This window comes from Schistocerca piceifrons, chromosome 2 (genome assembly GCF_021461385.2).
Source record: "Schistocerca piceifrons isolate TAMUIC-IGC-003096 chromosome 2, iqSchPice1.1, whole genome shotgun sequence".
In the NCBI taxonomy this organism is placed as follows: Eukaryota; Metazoa; Arthropoda; class Insecta; order Orthoptera; family Acrididae; genus Schistocerca; species Schistocerca piceifrons.
Window position 1 is genome coordinate 1,443,434 of NC_060139.1, and position 15,938 is coordinate 1,459,371.

Consider the following 15,938-nt stretch of genomic DNA (forward strand, 5'->3'; position numbering starts at 1 on the left):
ACTGAGGGCCCCGGTGCTTCAGCGTTGGGATAGCCCACGTACATCAGCGCAGTTAGTCTTTATCTTATCGGCTGCTCGCACTCTGTTGCGCTGCGCACACGTCCCTCCTGATGTAAGACCAGCCTCTCCGCCGCCCCCTCCCACGCCCCCTGCCAACTCGTGCGATGCATATCAGCAGGTAGTCGCTTCGTGCGGGGCAACCCCGCCAGTTTCAGGCGTGCACCGCGGTTGGTGCAGTGTGTTCTTACGCTGCAGTACGTGTTGTTACTGTTGCTAGAGCTATACTGTGCTGCCAACTTACAAGTCTCCCTGTAACTGTTGGAAAAAGCGTGCAGGAGACACTTTGGCAGAAAAGGTAAGATGCACTGGGCTAGATTATATGGATATAAATCCCTGCTACTTGCGGGAAGAATAACAATGAAGTCTGTTTTTCTTTACACTGAAGTATGTGTACAGTAGATAAGGTAGCATTGACGTGTTAAGGCTCTTAGACAATAACTGATGAAAGAAGCTTTTAAGACTATTACGTTCTCTGTGTATTGAGAACAACGTTATTTTCACTGATTTCAAGAAGAATTATATATTGAATATTTTCGAGTAGCTACAAACATTAATAATAATAATAGCACTATTATCACACATCAAAGCTTTGCAGAAGTGATTAATGCTTCACTTAACTAGTAGAGCATTCTTCTGGGAGTTTGCCTGTGGAAGGAAGAAGTTTACTTATCGACCAATCGATGATGAAGACGTTCGAGACAGAGCACAAACTTGAATGGGGGAAGGATAGGAAAGGAAATTGGGTGCCAGTATTAAGCAACTTACTGAAACAATATAAAAACCCAAACGTGGTTGGGGACTCGGTTGGCTGTGTAACGTGGCATTGTCTTCTACAGAACGTAGTATAGGAATGCTGAGTTGCTAGAGAATCCGTAAAAAAACACATTCAGAGCGCGTTCTGTCGACCTCAATGAAAGTTACATAATCTGACGATTCGAGACGCTTTCGTTACCAACTTGCCTTTAGCAAAATGTTTCCTTCACAATTAAGAGTTTTTTTATTAATTAATGTCCGTCCAGTACATATTCGTCTCAAATAAAAATCTAAATGGGTAACAGATGTATACACTCGCGAAAACTGTAACCGGCCCTCCGCAGAGTTTTACGAGTCCGTATCGCGACGTTATCATGATCGATATGTGACTTCGCTGTGTACTGGGAAACTTTCTCCCATTTCTGACGCAACTCTAATGACGGGAAATTTTGAATTTCATCTTACTGCTACTTATTACGAGGGTTAGGACTTAAATAGTGGCAACTATTTATTCACAACCGATACAAAGGAGTTACATGTTTGCACCTGTTACTGTCCTTCAAAGTAGTCACCAGCGTTGTGTAGAACCCGTTGCTAGCGATGTGTAAGGCGTAGTATACCGTTAGCACAGCCTGTTTGTTGTTGGTGCGAATGGAGCGGTCTACTGCCTGTCGAATCTCTGGAACAGTTCTGAAGCGAATGCCACGAAGTGGTTTCTTCATCTTCGGAATCAAAGTCACAATGGCTTAAGCCCAGGGAGTATGGTGGATGGTACAGTACTTCCCAATCCCATCGACCGAACAGAGCAGCCACAGCTTGCGCTGTATGCGCCCGTGCATTTTCGTGTAACATGATGGGCGGGTTGCGCAGAAAGCGTCGCCGCTTCTTTGGCAAAGCTGGTTGCAGGCGATGCTCCAAAAACGAACAGTAATACTGTGCATTGACGGTCTGCCGTGGAGGAAGGTAATGCGTTAGGAAAACACCATCACATCGAGAATCATCATAATTTTAGACCGCTCCATTCGCACCATGAACAGAACAGGCTCTGCTAACGGTATACTACGCCTTCCATATCGCTGGCAACGGGCAACGGGTTCTACACAACGCTGGTGACTACTTTGAAGGACAGTAACAGGTGCAAACATGTAACTCCTTTGTATCGGTTGTGAATAAATAGTTGCCACTATTTAAGTTCCAACGCTCTTCTATAGCGGGCAGTGATGAACCTAGTTTTTTCGGTCGGTACTTCAGTCTAGTGACTGACCTTACAGCCACATGAATGAAAGCGCAATGAGAGCACCATAAGCAGTGTCCGCCATTTTCTACATTTGTTGTTGTTAGACTGATTTTGTGTTTTGCGCAACATTTGTAAATATTTCGCGTTCAAAGTAAGTAAGTGCTGAGTATATTAAAGATATCTGAAACACATTGCTAATGTTTCAGGTACGTACAGTGTGAAATGCTATCTATTTTTAGAACTGTAACAATACGTGGACAGTTAAGCCATGCAACAACCTTGAAACATAAGAAGGTCTTTTACGTGGACCAAGCGATACTTGTAAATGAACTAAGTTTCTTAAAAATTTTATCTGTCACGAAATTGTAATTTGTTTTAGTTTCCAGCAGTTTCTATTTCAAAATGTAGGAGGGCATGCTGACTCCGAATTTTTTATTCTGTTCTCAATATCGGTTGAGGTATCACATGTCATGCGTATAACTCGGCCGACTTTCTCGCCGCGCTGACGCAGACTGCAGTCGTCTGCCTCTAGAGCGCTCCGAATTACAGCGTGTAACGTGGCGGCGTCCAACAAATATGTCGGTGCGTGAGAAACAACGTGTTGTAATCTAGTTTCTAACCGCTGAATGCTGCCTCCAGTTGAAATCCATAGAATAACGGAAGCTGAGTGACTGCATCGACAAAAAATATAGTGAGCGACGTTGGATTGTTAGAGCTCGTAACAAAGGAATCGATGGTGCTCACCTGTGTGTCTGTGACGGAGCTCGGGGTTGACGACTACGTACGGCAACCGACGATACTCATCGGAATCTGGTTGATCAACTCATCTCAGAAGTGACACAGACACAGCTCTCAGCTAAGTGTGACATATCACGAGAGCGTGTACAGTCCATCACTGCACAACTGTGGTACAGAAAACTGGGTGCATTAAGTGCGTGTCTCAGTGTTCACTCCTGACATGGAACAGAGGGGACTGGACACCTGCGGGTTTCTTTAGCGTTTTTAGCGTGAGGATGAAAAGTTCCTTGAAAAAATTGTGTCATGTTATGACAGTTGGGTTCATCATTTTCACCCCTAAAATAAAAACACCAGTGGCGTACCGACACAAAGGTCACCGACGGCAATAGAGTTCAAGACCAGCAAAAACCTTGACTCTACTGGGGTCAGTGAAAGATGACCTAGGCCTTAGAAAACGAGGCGTTTATCAAATTCCCTGTCAGTGCGGAAAATCATACACTGGGGAGACAGTCCGCACTGTAGAAGAGAGGTGCCGCGAACACAAGCGCCACACCGAATTACGCCAGGCCACTGAATCAGCCGTGTCTGACCATTGTATAAAGACTCTCCATACTATGGACTACAAAAAAAACAAAAATACTCTGTCAATTCTCCTACTTCAAGGACTGCGTTACTGAAGACGCCATCGAAATCCGAAAAGGACGATCTAATGGCAATAACAACTTCTCCATTTAGAATAACAGACTATTCTATATTTTATTTCGGTAAATCCTGAGCCACGTTTCTGTTTCCTTTTATGGGTATAGAAGCACTTTCTTGCTCTTCTGTTGATATGCACATATCTCATTCGTGAGATTCCACTGTGGTACACAAGTGTTCATTTTATATATTTTTGGTGGGAATGATTTCTGCTATTCTATTGTGTTCTGTCCATTTCACTTACGGCTACACTAATTTCTCGCCGAATTGGGTATGTTTTATCTCTCCAGTTACTGTGATAAAATTTCTCTGTAATATCAACGCAGAAATCCTTGTCACTTAGTACAACTTTCCGTCTGATTATCTTTCAGATATGAAGATGATTGAAGTTTTCCGACCGAAACTATTTATTTTATTATTGTTATCTAATTGTGATCAAGACAATTTAAAGTTTCGTACAATTTTTTAAAAATATTTTTGATAGTAGAAATATGTTTGAGGTCGCTTCTCCCCACCTTGACAATGTCACTTAGTAATTAGAAACTTTTGGTCTTTTGTGTAAGTTTAAATTTACCCCAATTTCGTTTCTTCACTGAGATAAAAGCCCCGGGAGTAGACAACGTTCCATTAGAACTACTGACAGCCTTGGGAGAGGTAGTCGTGACAAAACTCTACCATCTAGTGAGCAAGATGTATGAGACAGGTGAAATACCCTCAGACTTCAGGAAGAATACAATAATTCCAATCCCAAAGAAAGCAGGTGTTGACAGATGAGAAAATTACCGAACTATCAGTTTAATAAGTCACGGCTGCAAAATACTATCGCGAATTCTTTACAGACGAATGGAAAAACTGATAGAAGCCGACCTCGGGGAAGATCAGTTTGGCTTCCGTAGAAATATCGGAACACGTGAGGCAATACTGACCCTACGATTTATCTTAGAAGCTAGATTAAGGAAAGGCAAACCTACGTTTCTAGCATTTGTAGACTTAGAGAAAGCTTTTGACAATGTTGACTGGAATACTCTCTTTCAAATTCTGAAGGTGGCAGGGGTAAAATACAGGGAGCGAAAAGCTATTTACAATTTGTACAGAAACCAGATGGCAGTTATAAGAGTCGAGGGACATGAAAGGGAAGCAGTGGTTGGGAAGGGAGTGAGACAGGGTTGTAGCCTCTCCCCGATGTTATTCAATCTGTATACTGAGCAAGCAGTGAAGGAAACAAAAGAAAAATTCGGAGTAGGTATTAAAATCCATGGAGAAGAAATAAAAACTTTGAGGTTCGCCGATGACATTGTAATTCTGTCAGAGACAGCAACGGACTTGGAAGAGCAGTTGAACGGAGTGGATAGTGTCTTGAAAGGGGGATATAAGATGAACATCAACAAAAGCAAAACGAGGACAATGGAATGAAGTCGAATTAAGTCGTGTGATGCTGAGGGAATTAGATTAGGAAATGAGTCACTTAAAGTAGTAAAGGAGTTTTGCTATTTGGGGAGCAAAATAACTGTTGATTGTTGAAGTAGAGAGAATATAAAATGTAGACTGGCAATGGCAAGGAAAGCATTTCTGAAGAAGAGAAATTTGTTAACATCCAGTATTGATTTAAGTGTCAGGAAGTCATTTCTGAAAGTATTTGTATGGAGTGTAGCCATGTATGGAAGTGAAACATGGACGATAAGTATTTTGGACAAGAAGAGAATAGAATCTTTCGAAATGTGGTGCTACAGAAGAATGCTGAAGATTAGATGGGTAGATCACATAACTAATGAGGAAGTATTGAATAGGATTGGGGAGAAGAGAAGTTTGTGGCACAACTTGACCAGAAGAAGGGATCGGTTGGTAGGACATGTTCTGAGGCATCAAGGGATCACCAGTTTAGTATTGGAGGGCAGTGTGGAGGGTAAAAATCGTAGAGGGAGACCAAGAGACGAATACACTAAGCAGATTCAGAAGGATGTAGGTTGCAGTAGGTACTGGGAGATGAAGAGGCTTGCACAGGATAGAGTAGCATGGAGAGCTGCATCAAACCAGTCTCAGGACTGAAGACCACAACAACAACAACTGAGATAAAAAATCCCATTGTGAATTTGGATTAATCTTTTTGAAGCACACTGCATACTATACTACCCACCACCTACGCCTTTAGGTAACTAACCTGAATCAGTACATAGATGCCCAATGAAGACTAAACTATGATTTGTTACACAAAGGTTTTTAATTAATCCTAAATAGTGGCTCTACAGACTTCAAAAGGATGGTGGAATAGTGGCACTGTAATTTAATTTTGTGACCAGATGAGATAGATATCTGATGAAAGTCAAAGTTACGTAAGTTCTGTTGTTTATTATAAGTCGGCACACAAAACGAGTGCGGTAGTTGGACTGAAATACAACACGAAGATGTTTAATAACATTCTAATCACTGACAATTTGACACAAGAATATGAAAGAGGTACCAGAAAATATGGCTGGCGGAAATTCAAGACAAGGAACCGAATAGTTTGGTTACTACATTATTAACACACTGAACGGTTTCTGCGGTTTGATGATAGTGATTTGCAAAATTTGAGTCCGAAAAATCAGGCATGCCAGAAGGGTGTCTTTCTCCTGTACATTAACACTCTAAGGTTTACTGAGTACATTGCGACCTGCACAAGACGAAGCCGAGTGTAGATCTCACCTTTTCTTTAGAACAAAAATCAGCAGGTTGCGTTGTCCGCCAGCGCTGGAGTCAGTGGCCACTGTATCGGCTGTTATGCCTCTGAATCGCGAAAAGCTATCTAAGGCAAACTTCCATCATCCTCCAGTTGGAGCTGCAAAATGAAATGACTACTTCTCACACATTGTGCGAGCAGAATTCAAAGTGGTCCTCTCAGTAGCAGCGGAAGAAGTGTCCTTAGTCCCTTCTGTCTTCCCTCGTAACATCCGCCCCTTCTTCGAGAGACAGTGCTAGGCTCTAATGAGCAGTCATCCAATTACAACTGTAAATTCTCTTGGAGCGTCCTCCCACTTCTCAATAATTTTCCACAACTACTACATCAGACCTGGCTGAACAACGAAATTCCCGGCTTTTTGCGCCCAGAGGCCTACAACGGAAGAAACCAATTTGTTTTGGCTCTGTCCTGTCGGTGCCTCAAAGGAGCGCGGTATTGTGTTACAGCAAGTTTCTCGCAACCCTTCTGAGACTCGTATTCGTTTTATGTATATGAGGGGCCAAATACAGCTGTTTTTGGGATGAAAAAGTTGCAGTCTCACCTCACACCTCGCCTGCCTTGTTGTTCCGAGAGTATATAGCCATAAATACCTGTAGCTTTCACACAGCCTGCCACCGGTACATTGCTCTCCTACTGGAGGATTGATGTCGTCTTCTCTGCATTCTCCGCCCAAGGCCCGTAGCTGCCCGCCTTCTGCGACCATTACTCTACTTTGCAACGCCCTCACCGCAGAAAAACGCCTTGGGAACACGGGAGCGGCGGCCGCCTCGTGCGGGATTGCGAAGACTCCTCTGAGCCCGTCCAGACGCCTGCAGCGTTGCCTGCTGTCTGCATTGTGTCGGCTTCCAGCGGGCGTCCCCACATCGAGCCCGGTAGCTGAGTGGTGTCGGCAGCGTGTTCGGTCAGACGGTTACGTGCCCTCTGTAATAAAAAAACTGAGTTAATCGATCATCAACGAACTTAAAGGGATGTCTTACGACGTCCGCCCCGAGCAGACGCAACGAACAAAAGCGAACAGAATGAGCTTAAAAAAGAAAAAAAAAGTGGTCAGCGCGACAGAATGTCAATCCTAAGGGCCCGGGTTCGATTCCCGGCTGGGTCGGAGATTTTCTCCGCTCAGGGACTGGGTGTTGTGTTGTCCTAATCATCATCATTTCATCCCCATCGACGCGCAAGTCGCCGAAGTGGCGTCAAATCAAAAGACTTGCACCCGGCGAACGGTACCCGTCATTGATCGTGCCCAGTAGACCCAACAGCCTTCGGTGAATGCTATCCTACCTCCCATCAGCGTCACCTTTTACAACCCGCATTAAGTTAATGGTGCCCATCGCCAAATTTGATCTGCTGTCTGTGAAAATGCTAGCTGAGCCAAACGAAATTCTCAAGAAATAAAACGCCTACAAGTACTTAAAGTAGTGGCAATCACTATCGGATAATCTTCAACAAAAATAAACGAATATGCTATTTTTAAAACGTATTAATTCGATCCATATTTCACATATATAATTTGCATCAAATATCAGTAATGTGAAAGTCGACGACACCAACAGGTTCGCCACCTTTCAATATTAATCAGGAATCAGCTTGTGCTTATGTAACAGTTCCTGTCACGTTTGTCAGAATAATTTGGGCTCTCCAAGCTACAGAGTACTGGTAAAACCGAGTCCACTACGGTGTTATGGTTACTGAGTGAATGTCGTCATAATGTCTTTTACAACTTGATATCTTATAAGGAGAAACAAGCTCCAGAAATGAAGTTTTTGTTACGGGAGTGCTTTCGAACCCTTGTCAATGTTCGTGTACGCTGGAACAGACTAACACGGCCGTTTCTCGCACACTTGTTCCAGAGCATGGTCCCGGACTGGTGGACGCTGTGCTGGTCTGTGGTGTCGGGCGTGCTGGTGCTGGCCGCCCTCCGCTGGTACCGCTTCCACACGCACTTCTCGCGCCGCGGCCTGCCCCACGCAACGCCTCTGCCCTTCGTCGGAAACATGCTGGACATGGCGCTCGGCAGGAAGTCTCGGACAGATCTCTTGATCGCACTGTACAACAGGTTCCGGAAACATCACTACGCGGGAGTCTACTTCTTCGGGATGCCCTTCGTCATGGTGACGGATCCAGAGATCATTCGCACCATTACCGTCAAGGATTTTGATCACTTTACCGACCATAACGACATGATCAACGCTGACAGGAACGACAATCTGCTGCAGAAGATGTTAATCTCCTTGAACGGTAAAATTAATAACGGCAATTCCTTTCTTTCAGTTCCCATCGTTTATAAGAATAACTTCCATTGCTACGAAAGTTTTTCGTGTCATATAAACTTAAGAACAGTAGCCGTGAAGTCTTTCAAGCTGGTTTAGACTTATAAAAACATACTGGCCACATTTTCGTCCTGATCCGAGCGAGGGTCACAGACAAAAATCACCCGTTTGGCCAAATGTGAGGGAGTCGTTAAAAGGTGTCTTCAAGTCCCTTTAGTAATGCGCTGGTGAGGTACACACCAAGAATGGGACGAGCACTCTGGAGAGTAAAACAGTATTACAATTATTCAGATAGGCCTGAAAAATCAGGATCACTATTCTGACGGATGACGCCTACAGCTGGCAATAAGTATGTCTACCAGCTGCCATGTTCTCGCAAGAACTGTCAAGTGCAAGCACAGAGACAGTGATAACCATTCAGTTCCGACATTTTATACAGGATGATGCAGTGATGTAAAAAACTTTCAGGGATTATGGAGGAGGATAAATGCATCAATTTGAGGCAACGACCAAGTCGAAAGTTATAAGCGAAAATCATTGATACGTGTGACAGTGAACTACACATAACGGTGCAGCTGTTGCTAAGATTGTAGCATACGCGAATTTCAGAGGTGGTAGTATGAACAGAAAAAAGAAAAAAAATTCCTAATAAACATGGCCTCTACAATTCATATCTTAAGGACTATGAGCACTTATTAATTTTAGATACTGTGAAATATCTCATCTACTGCAACATCTTTGCTTCATATTTTTGCTATGTGGTGGTATGGACCAAAACAAGGAAAATATGATCAGTAAATATAGGTTCTAAGGTGAATACCTTAAGATCTAAGGGCTCTAGACCAGTAGAAGAGTAGTGTTTGACAGTATCGAAAATGAAAAAGTCCTCATAACTCTGAGGGTATGCATTTTGGTGCTCATGTTCAACAGCCTTTTTTTTCTGTTTTGGTCCCCACTACCACCTCGGAAAGTCGCCCCCACCGGTCTCAGCTACAGCAGTACCGGAGCTCGTATTCCACTGTCAGAGGTATCTGAACGATTTAGGCTTACAACTTTCAACTCCCTGGTTACTGGATCTACATCTACATCTACATCCATACTCCGCAAGCCACCTGACGGTGTGTGGCGCAGGGTACCTTGAGTACCTCTATCAGTTCTCCCTTCTATTCCAGTCTCGTATTGTTCGTGGAATGAAGGATTGTCGGTATGCTTTTGTGTGGGCTCTAAACTCTCTGATTTTATCCTCACGGTCTCTTCGCGAGATATACGTAGGAGGGAGCAATATACTGCTTGACTCCTCGGTGAAGGTATGTTCTCGAAACTTCAACAAAAGCCCTTACCGAGCTACTGAGCGTCTCTCTTGCTGAGTCTTCCACTGGAGTTTATCTATGATCTCCGTAACGCTTTCGCGATTACTAAATGATCCTGTAACGAAGCGCGCTGCTCTCCGTTGGATCTTCTCTATCTCTTCTATCAACCCTATCTGGTACGGATCCCACACAGCTGAGCAGTATTCAAGCAGTGGGCAAACAAGTGTAGTGTAACCTACTTCCTTTGTTTTCGGATTGCATTTCCTTAGGATTCTTCCAATGAATCTCAGTCTGGCATCTGCTTTACCGACGATCAACTTTATATGATCATTCCATTTTAAATCACTCCTAATGCGTACTCCCAGATAATTTATGGAACTAACTGCTTCCAGTCGCTGACCTGCTATTTTGTAGCTAAATGGTAAGGGATCTATCTTTCTATGTATTCGCAGCACATTACACTTGTCTACATTGAGATCCAATTGCCATTCAATGCACCATGCGTCAATTCGCTGCAGATCCTCCTGCATTTCAATACAATTTTCCATTGTTACAACCTCTCGATACACCACAGCATCATCTGCAAAAAGCTTCAGTGAACTTCCGATGTCATCCAGAAGGTCATTTATGTATACTGTGAACAGAAACGGTCCTATGACACTCCCCTGCAGCACACCTGAAATCACTCTTACTTCGGAAGACCTCTCTCCATTGAGAATGACATGCTGCGTTCTGTTATCTAGGATCACGGTCCATTTCCTCCAATTGATATATCTGCCCTTCTCCATCACACAATTCCCTACAGAATCACACTTCCTTCTTCTGAAGACTGAGTGATCCATTATTGCGGTCAAAGTTCCCTAAGTTTACACGAGCATCAGGCACTGAAGATAAACTATCTGAGTAAATGCAGTCTGGATTCTGAGCTGTTCTCCGATTGACCCTAGGCTGAGAAAACTTGGGACTGAGAGCTTAGAGCGTAACTGAGACGCTGACCAAGTTCAGAAAGTGTCCGACTGACCATGAGGGCTGTGTCTTGTGGTTCTGCCAAATTTCTTCTTAAACCTCGCCTGTTTCTGGCGTGGTGTGATGTCCAGTGCTCCTTGCTTTTCATTGGACGCACGTTACCCCTTCTGATCTTGTGTGTTTCACAAGGGAGAGATCTGCTCTTTGTCTTATTATATCTCGTCTAATTCTAGGCATCTCATTGGCTTCCAGTGACGCAGTGTGTTCCGCGGACCGTCCCTTTTTCACGCAACTCTTGCTTTCTCACCATAGTGGTATGTTTGCTTCTGCTGGCTAGGCGGAGCTCACAGTACATCGGATCATTTAGCTAACTGCAGACCCTTTATGCACTGGCTGTATGGCGTTATGCAACCCCTATGAGTCAGTCTTTCCTTATGACTCTGTCGCATTTTTAATCGCCTTATATCCCAAAGATTTTACTCTAATGATTATGTACACGTTTATTTCCTAAGGACCTCACCTCTGTACCAGTAAGTGATGAAATGGGAGTGGAACGCTGGATATCAATTTTTCCAAGGTCAATCTGACATACTTCTTCTTTATTACATTCAGAAACAAAAATCTGATGTAAATCTACGGGTGATATTACAGTGCCTGTGTTATTCTGAATTACGATGCAAAGTTCCTTCGGACACGCAAGGCTGCAATCCGGCTACGAGTACCGATCCGGCTCAAATTTCCATTGTCATTCCGTTCTACAGCTGATTGCTGTTAATATTCGGAACTGCGAATCAACGGTGATTGCCGCGTGACATCCACTTCTTGGTCGGTATGTGGACGGCCTCTCCACGCAGCAACTACTACAGGGCCTTGAACAAAAGCATGCACATTTACAGTATCGTCCCTCGCTGTAGCCTTGAGTTGCATGAAATTAAAACATGTTCAGGAAGTGATTCAGAGCTCTTTTTGTGGCTGTCAACAAATGGTCGTGAAAGGACAGGGTATTAACTGGTCACCTGAAGATATTGCAAAGGCTGCAACTTTCCGTTGCCTATCTATGACCATTCTTTGCCTAGCACCGTTCCCCAAAGAATTAAGACTTTGATTTTGAGCCGCAATGCATCACATCAAACAATGAGAAAGATTTTGATACATTAACTGTTCATATACTGGCGGAAGCACGGACTATGACTACAGAAGCGTCATCTTCCGAGAAGCAAGACACTTATTGTGTAAAGGGAACTGAATACGATAGAAAAAAAGTTGCAGACACGGTTTGAGAGGTGGAAAACATATTTGAGAATTGCATCTAATAGGAAGCATCACATTGAAGAAAAATATAGAGCAGTTAAAGACGATTGCAGGATATTTTGCTTATAAGTTTAAACGTTAATTAGCACATTTATGTTGTGAAATAACTGATCACTTAAATGTTTCAGGAAAGAACTTGTTTCAAACAATTTCAAGTGGATCTTTAATGACCGCTAACTGAAATATTTATGGAATTCGCTTTGAAATTGAAAAGAATTTCAACAATAGCACAGCAGTTCATTTTGTTGGGTTAAAGGACATAAATAAAAACTATCCAGGAATGTAGGAATTACTGCAGTGTGTCTCGTAAGGACTCGAACTTTCATTACAACGAAAGCTATCAACGAGAAAAAATGCAAAGGTAGTAATCGAACTGAGAGTGGGCAAAAGACAAAAACTGAAAAAATGAAAAAAAGTTGAACCGTAACTTTCCAGAATATAAAACTAAAACCGGTTAATGCAATTAAAGATTTTGAAATGACATTTTTTCCGAACTACAGGTCTATTTGAGCCTCTTCACCCAGAAAAAAGCAGTGCTGGCCGAGATGGTGAGAGAGGCTGACGTCCTTCGGAAACTTTACACCAGCGTTTCACCGATTTTAGAAAATACAGTCTAACTAATATAAAACTTAATAATGGACCACTCCTAATATCCGTCGTCGATAGCAAGCAACCAGCTAGGCAGAAACCAACCTTAGTTACACTTAGTCCTTACTGGAAATACTCCACGCCGAAGCAAAGCAGACTCCTTACTGCGGCGGTGTGCCGTGCAAAGTTCATCTTCTTGTATTAGAGGTGTGCAATTGCCAAGTCGTATCTCGGCAATTAGAACACATATAACCACTTCGCCGTCAACAATGTCATCATCTGCAACAAACCAGTGAACACTCGGGATGGACAACACCACTCAACAACGAATTGCACAGACCTGTCCGGAACTTCGTATATGGTCGACAGGTAGCGCGGTAAACCCGCCATCGACAGCGCCGTCCCATATAAGCGTGCAAAACACGGCTGACAAACGAACCGCGAAGTAGCGAAAGCAACTATTTCCGTCGCTGGCTAAGGCGCGAATTCAAACCAACCGGCACACTCCGTTAATACGGATACTTACTACTGACTTTATCGCGTGAGGACTTTTCCTCAGAAATTCTGTCTCGTTACTAATCTTATGTTATTCCAGGACTTGCCTAGTTCTACTGACTACACTCGGATTCAGTGTGAAGCAGTGGACAACATCTACTGCTCTAATCAACATTACATGTTAGATCTTTAGGCTAGGATTTGGAATCAGATTGTGTTTTTTAGAACAGTGCTCTGCCGACTGAATAATTTCAACATGCTTAACGGTTCACCCGACAATTTTAATGTGACATTTTAATAAATGGTTCAATGGCTCTGAGCACAATGGGACTCACCATCTGAGGTCATCAGTCCCCTAGAACTTAGAACTACTTAAACCTAACTAATTTAAGGACATCACACACATCCATGCCCGAGGCAGGATTCGATACTGCGACCGTAGCAGTCGCGCGATACCGGACTGAAGCGCCTAGAACCGCTCGGCCAAATGTGACATTAATTTTTGTCTACTGTTCCTTGACTTATGCAGGTTCTGTGACGCTGTTACTGTGCTTGTATGAACGTTGCTACTTGCTGGGCTTGTCTTAACTTTTTTAAGAAAAAATTTGACATTTTTTCACAGAAGAATTCGCTTATAAGTCGTTTACTGCCATAAAGTTTTAATATTTTTACTGCTTGAAACGCTCACTTTAATCTGCACACAACTAATAGGTTGGGCACTTCACTGGTCTTAATGCACACGTCATCAGAGATTGTGACAACGAATAACTTGTGAATGAAGATCTTGTAGCTCGTTTCTCGTTGTACAAGGATACGATACCATCCGGAGTTCACCAATGACTGTCAAAATAGATCAGTTTTGAAGAGATGGAACTGGTCGTGTGTAGCAAAAAAACTGTTGAATATAACGCTCGATGGCCATCAGGAAAACACATGAAACCACTTGTCACCTCACTTATAACGTGACGTGCGCCACAGCTAGCCTAGCGTTCAAATGAGGGCCTTTCAATGATAGGTGAATATATTTTGTGATCTGATTCGGAAGCCAGTGTTTTGTGCCATAGGATTCTATAGAGGCACGAATCCAAACGTAAATTCGGCCTTTACACGATTTAGTTAAGAACAATATGGGTCTCAGACAGAACTATGTTTTCGAGATTTTGAGCACTGAGGTAAATGCTGCATTGATCAAAACTTACTTAAGATGTAAGTACAAACGCTACTGCCACACACTGTTAGGACAAGTGGAACAACCAGGAACTGCTGTACATTGTGTGGCTACAATACACTACTCAACTATGCTACAAAAAAAACTGGGTCCTACTTCTTCCTTCTGGAGAATTATTTTCGGTGAGGCTGCCCTCACTCGCACAGCTGATGATTTAACTAAACATTACACGTGAAAATACGGCCTCTTAATTTGGCCAAAAGGAAAACGAGCAATGGCTAAATCAATGGGGATTTGGCACAGTGCATTCACTGGTAAAACATACGAATTTATTTTGCAGAGGTTAAATTAGTTTAAAGCCAATTAAGAATATTTAAATAATAATTTACTTGAATCCTGCACAATACCAGTGATGGTAAAAAATGTTAATTATAATTCGCACACACTCACTGTTTGCCAGACCGTAGGATAAAGACAAATGATAAAAACTTCAGGCCAAATTTAAATAACCATAAAAACTACCAAAACTTCAAGAGCAAAGTACACCAATTAAAAAACTTAATACAACTGAGCCGCCTACACAACAGACGAATGCCAAAAAATGCTTATACCAAAATATAAAGTGATCAAAGAAGGAGAACAAAAGATTTTAAACCTCGTTAAACAGACATGGTGGCAAGGCTTACAAGGTTAAAATCCTAGTGGTTAGCTGCCAAAGCATTCGAAACAAAGGTTGGTTGGTTTGGGGGATGAAAGGGACCAGACTGCCATGGTCAACGGTCCCTTTTTCCAAAGACAAAGAACACCCACAGAGAATAAAAAAAGAGGAACAGAAGAGATCACAGACGATACAGAACAAGAGAGACGGAGACAAGGATAAGACAAAACGAACTAAAACCACACAGAGTGTGACGGTGGTTGGCCGACCATAGAAATAAATAAGGAAAAGCCAACCACTTAGAAACACATTAAAAAACCAGTGGAAAATCATAGGCCAAAGGCCAGAGTCAACACAAAACAATAAAATAAAACAGAAACACTCAGAGTAAATGATAAAATCCCCCTGCCCGAAGAAAACGTAAAACTAAGTCAGCCATAGTGGAGTCGTCTGTTAAAAGGGCAGGGAGCGTAGCAGGCAGCGCAAATGTCTGCCTGACCACTGCTAAAAGGGGGCAGGCCAGCAAAATGTGGGCCACTGTCAAAGCTGCCCCACAGCGACAGAGAGGAGGGTCCTCCCGGCGCAGTAAATAACTGTGTGTCAGCCGGGAGTGGCCAATGCGGAGCCGGCAAAGAACCACTGAGTCCCTGCGAGTGGCTCGCAGAGATGACCGCCACACAGCCGTCGTCTCCTTGACAGCACGGAGTTTATTGTGCATTGGCAGTTCGCGCCATTCATCGTCCCATAGCGCCAAGATTTTGCGGCGGAAGACTGCCCGCAAATCAGTCTCTGGGAGGCCAACGTCCAGAGATGGCTGACTGGTGGCCTCTTTCGCCAGGCGGTCAACATGTTCGTTACCCGGGATACCGACATGACCAGGGGTCCACACAAAGACCACAGAGCGGCCGCAACAGGCGAGAGTATGCAGAGACTCGTGGATAGCCATTACCAAACGAGAACGAGGGAAACACT

At 43.3% G+C, this 15,938-nt stretch overlaps 1 protein-coding gene across 1 annotated transcript in view; it reads left to right on the forward strand.

The window, feature by feature from the left end:
- The first annotated feature begins 200 nt into the window (after nt 1–200).
- The window catches only part of LOC124777215 (cytochrome P450 9e2-like), a 63,009-nt gene continuing 47,271 nt past the window's right edge, over nt 201–15,938 (forward strand). The window contains exons 1-2 of the mRNA XM_047252532.1: nt 201–355; nt 8,051–8,438. Of these exons, the coding sequence (XP_047108488.1) occupies nt 8,054–8,438 (385 nt within the window). The 5' untranslated portion in view covers nt 201–355; nt 8,051–8,053. The remainder of the gene's footprint in view (nt 356–8,050; nt 8,439–15,938) is intronic.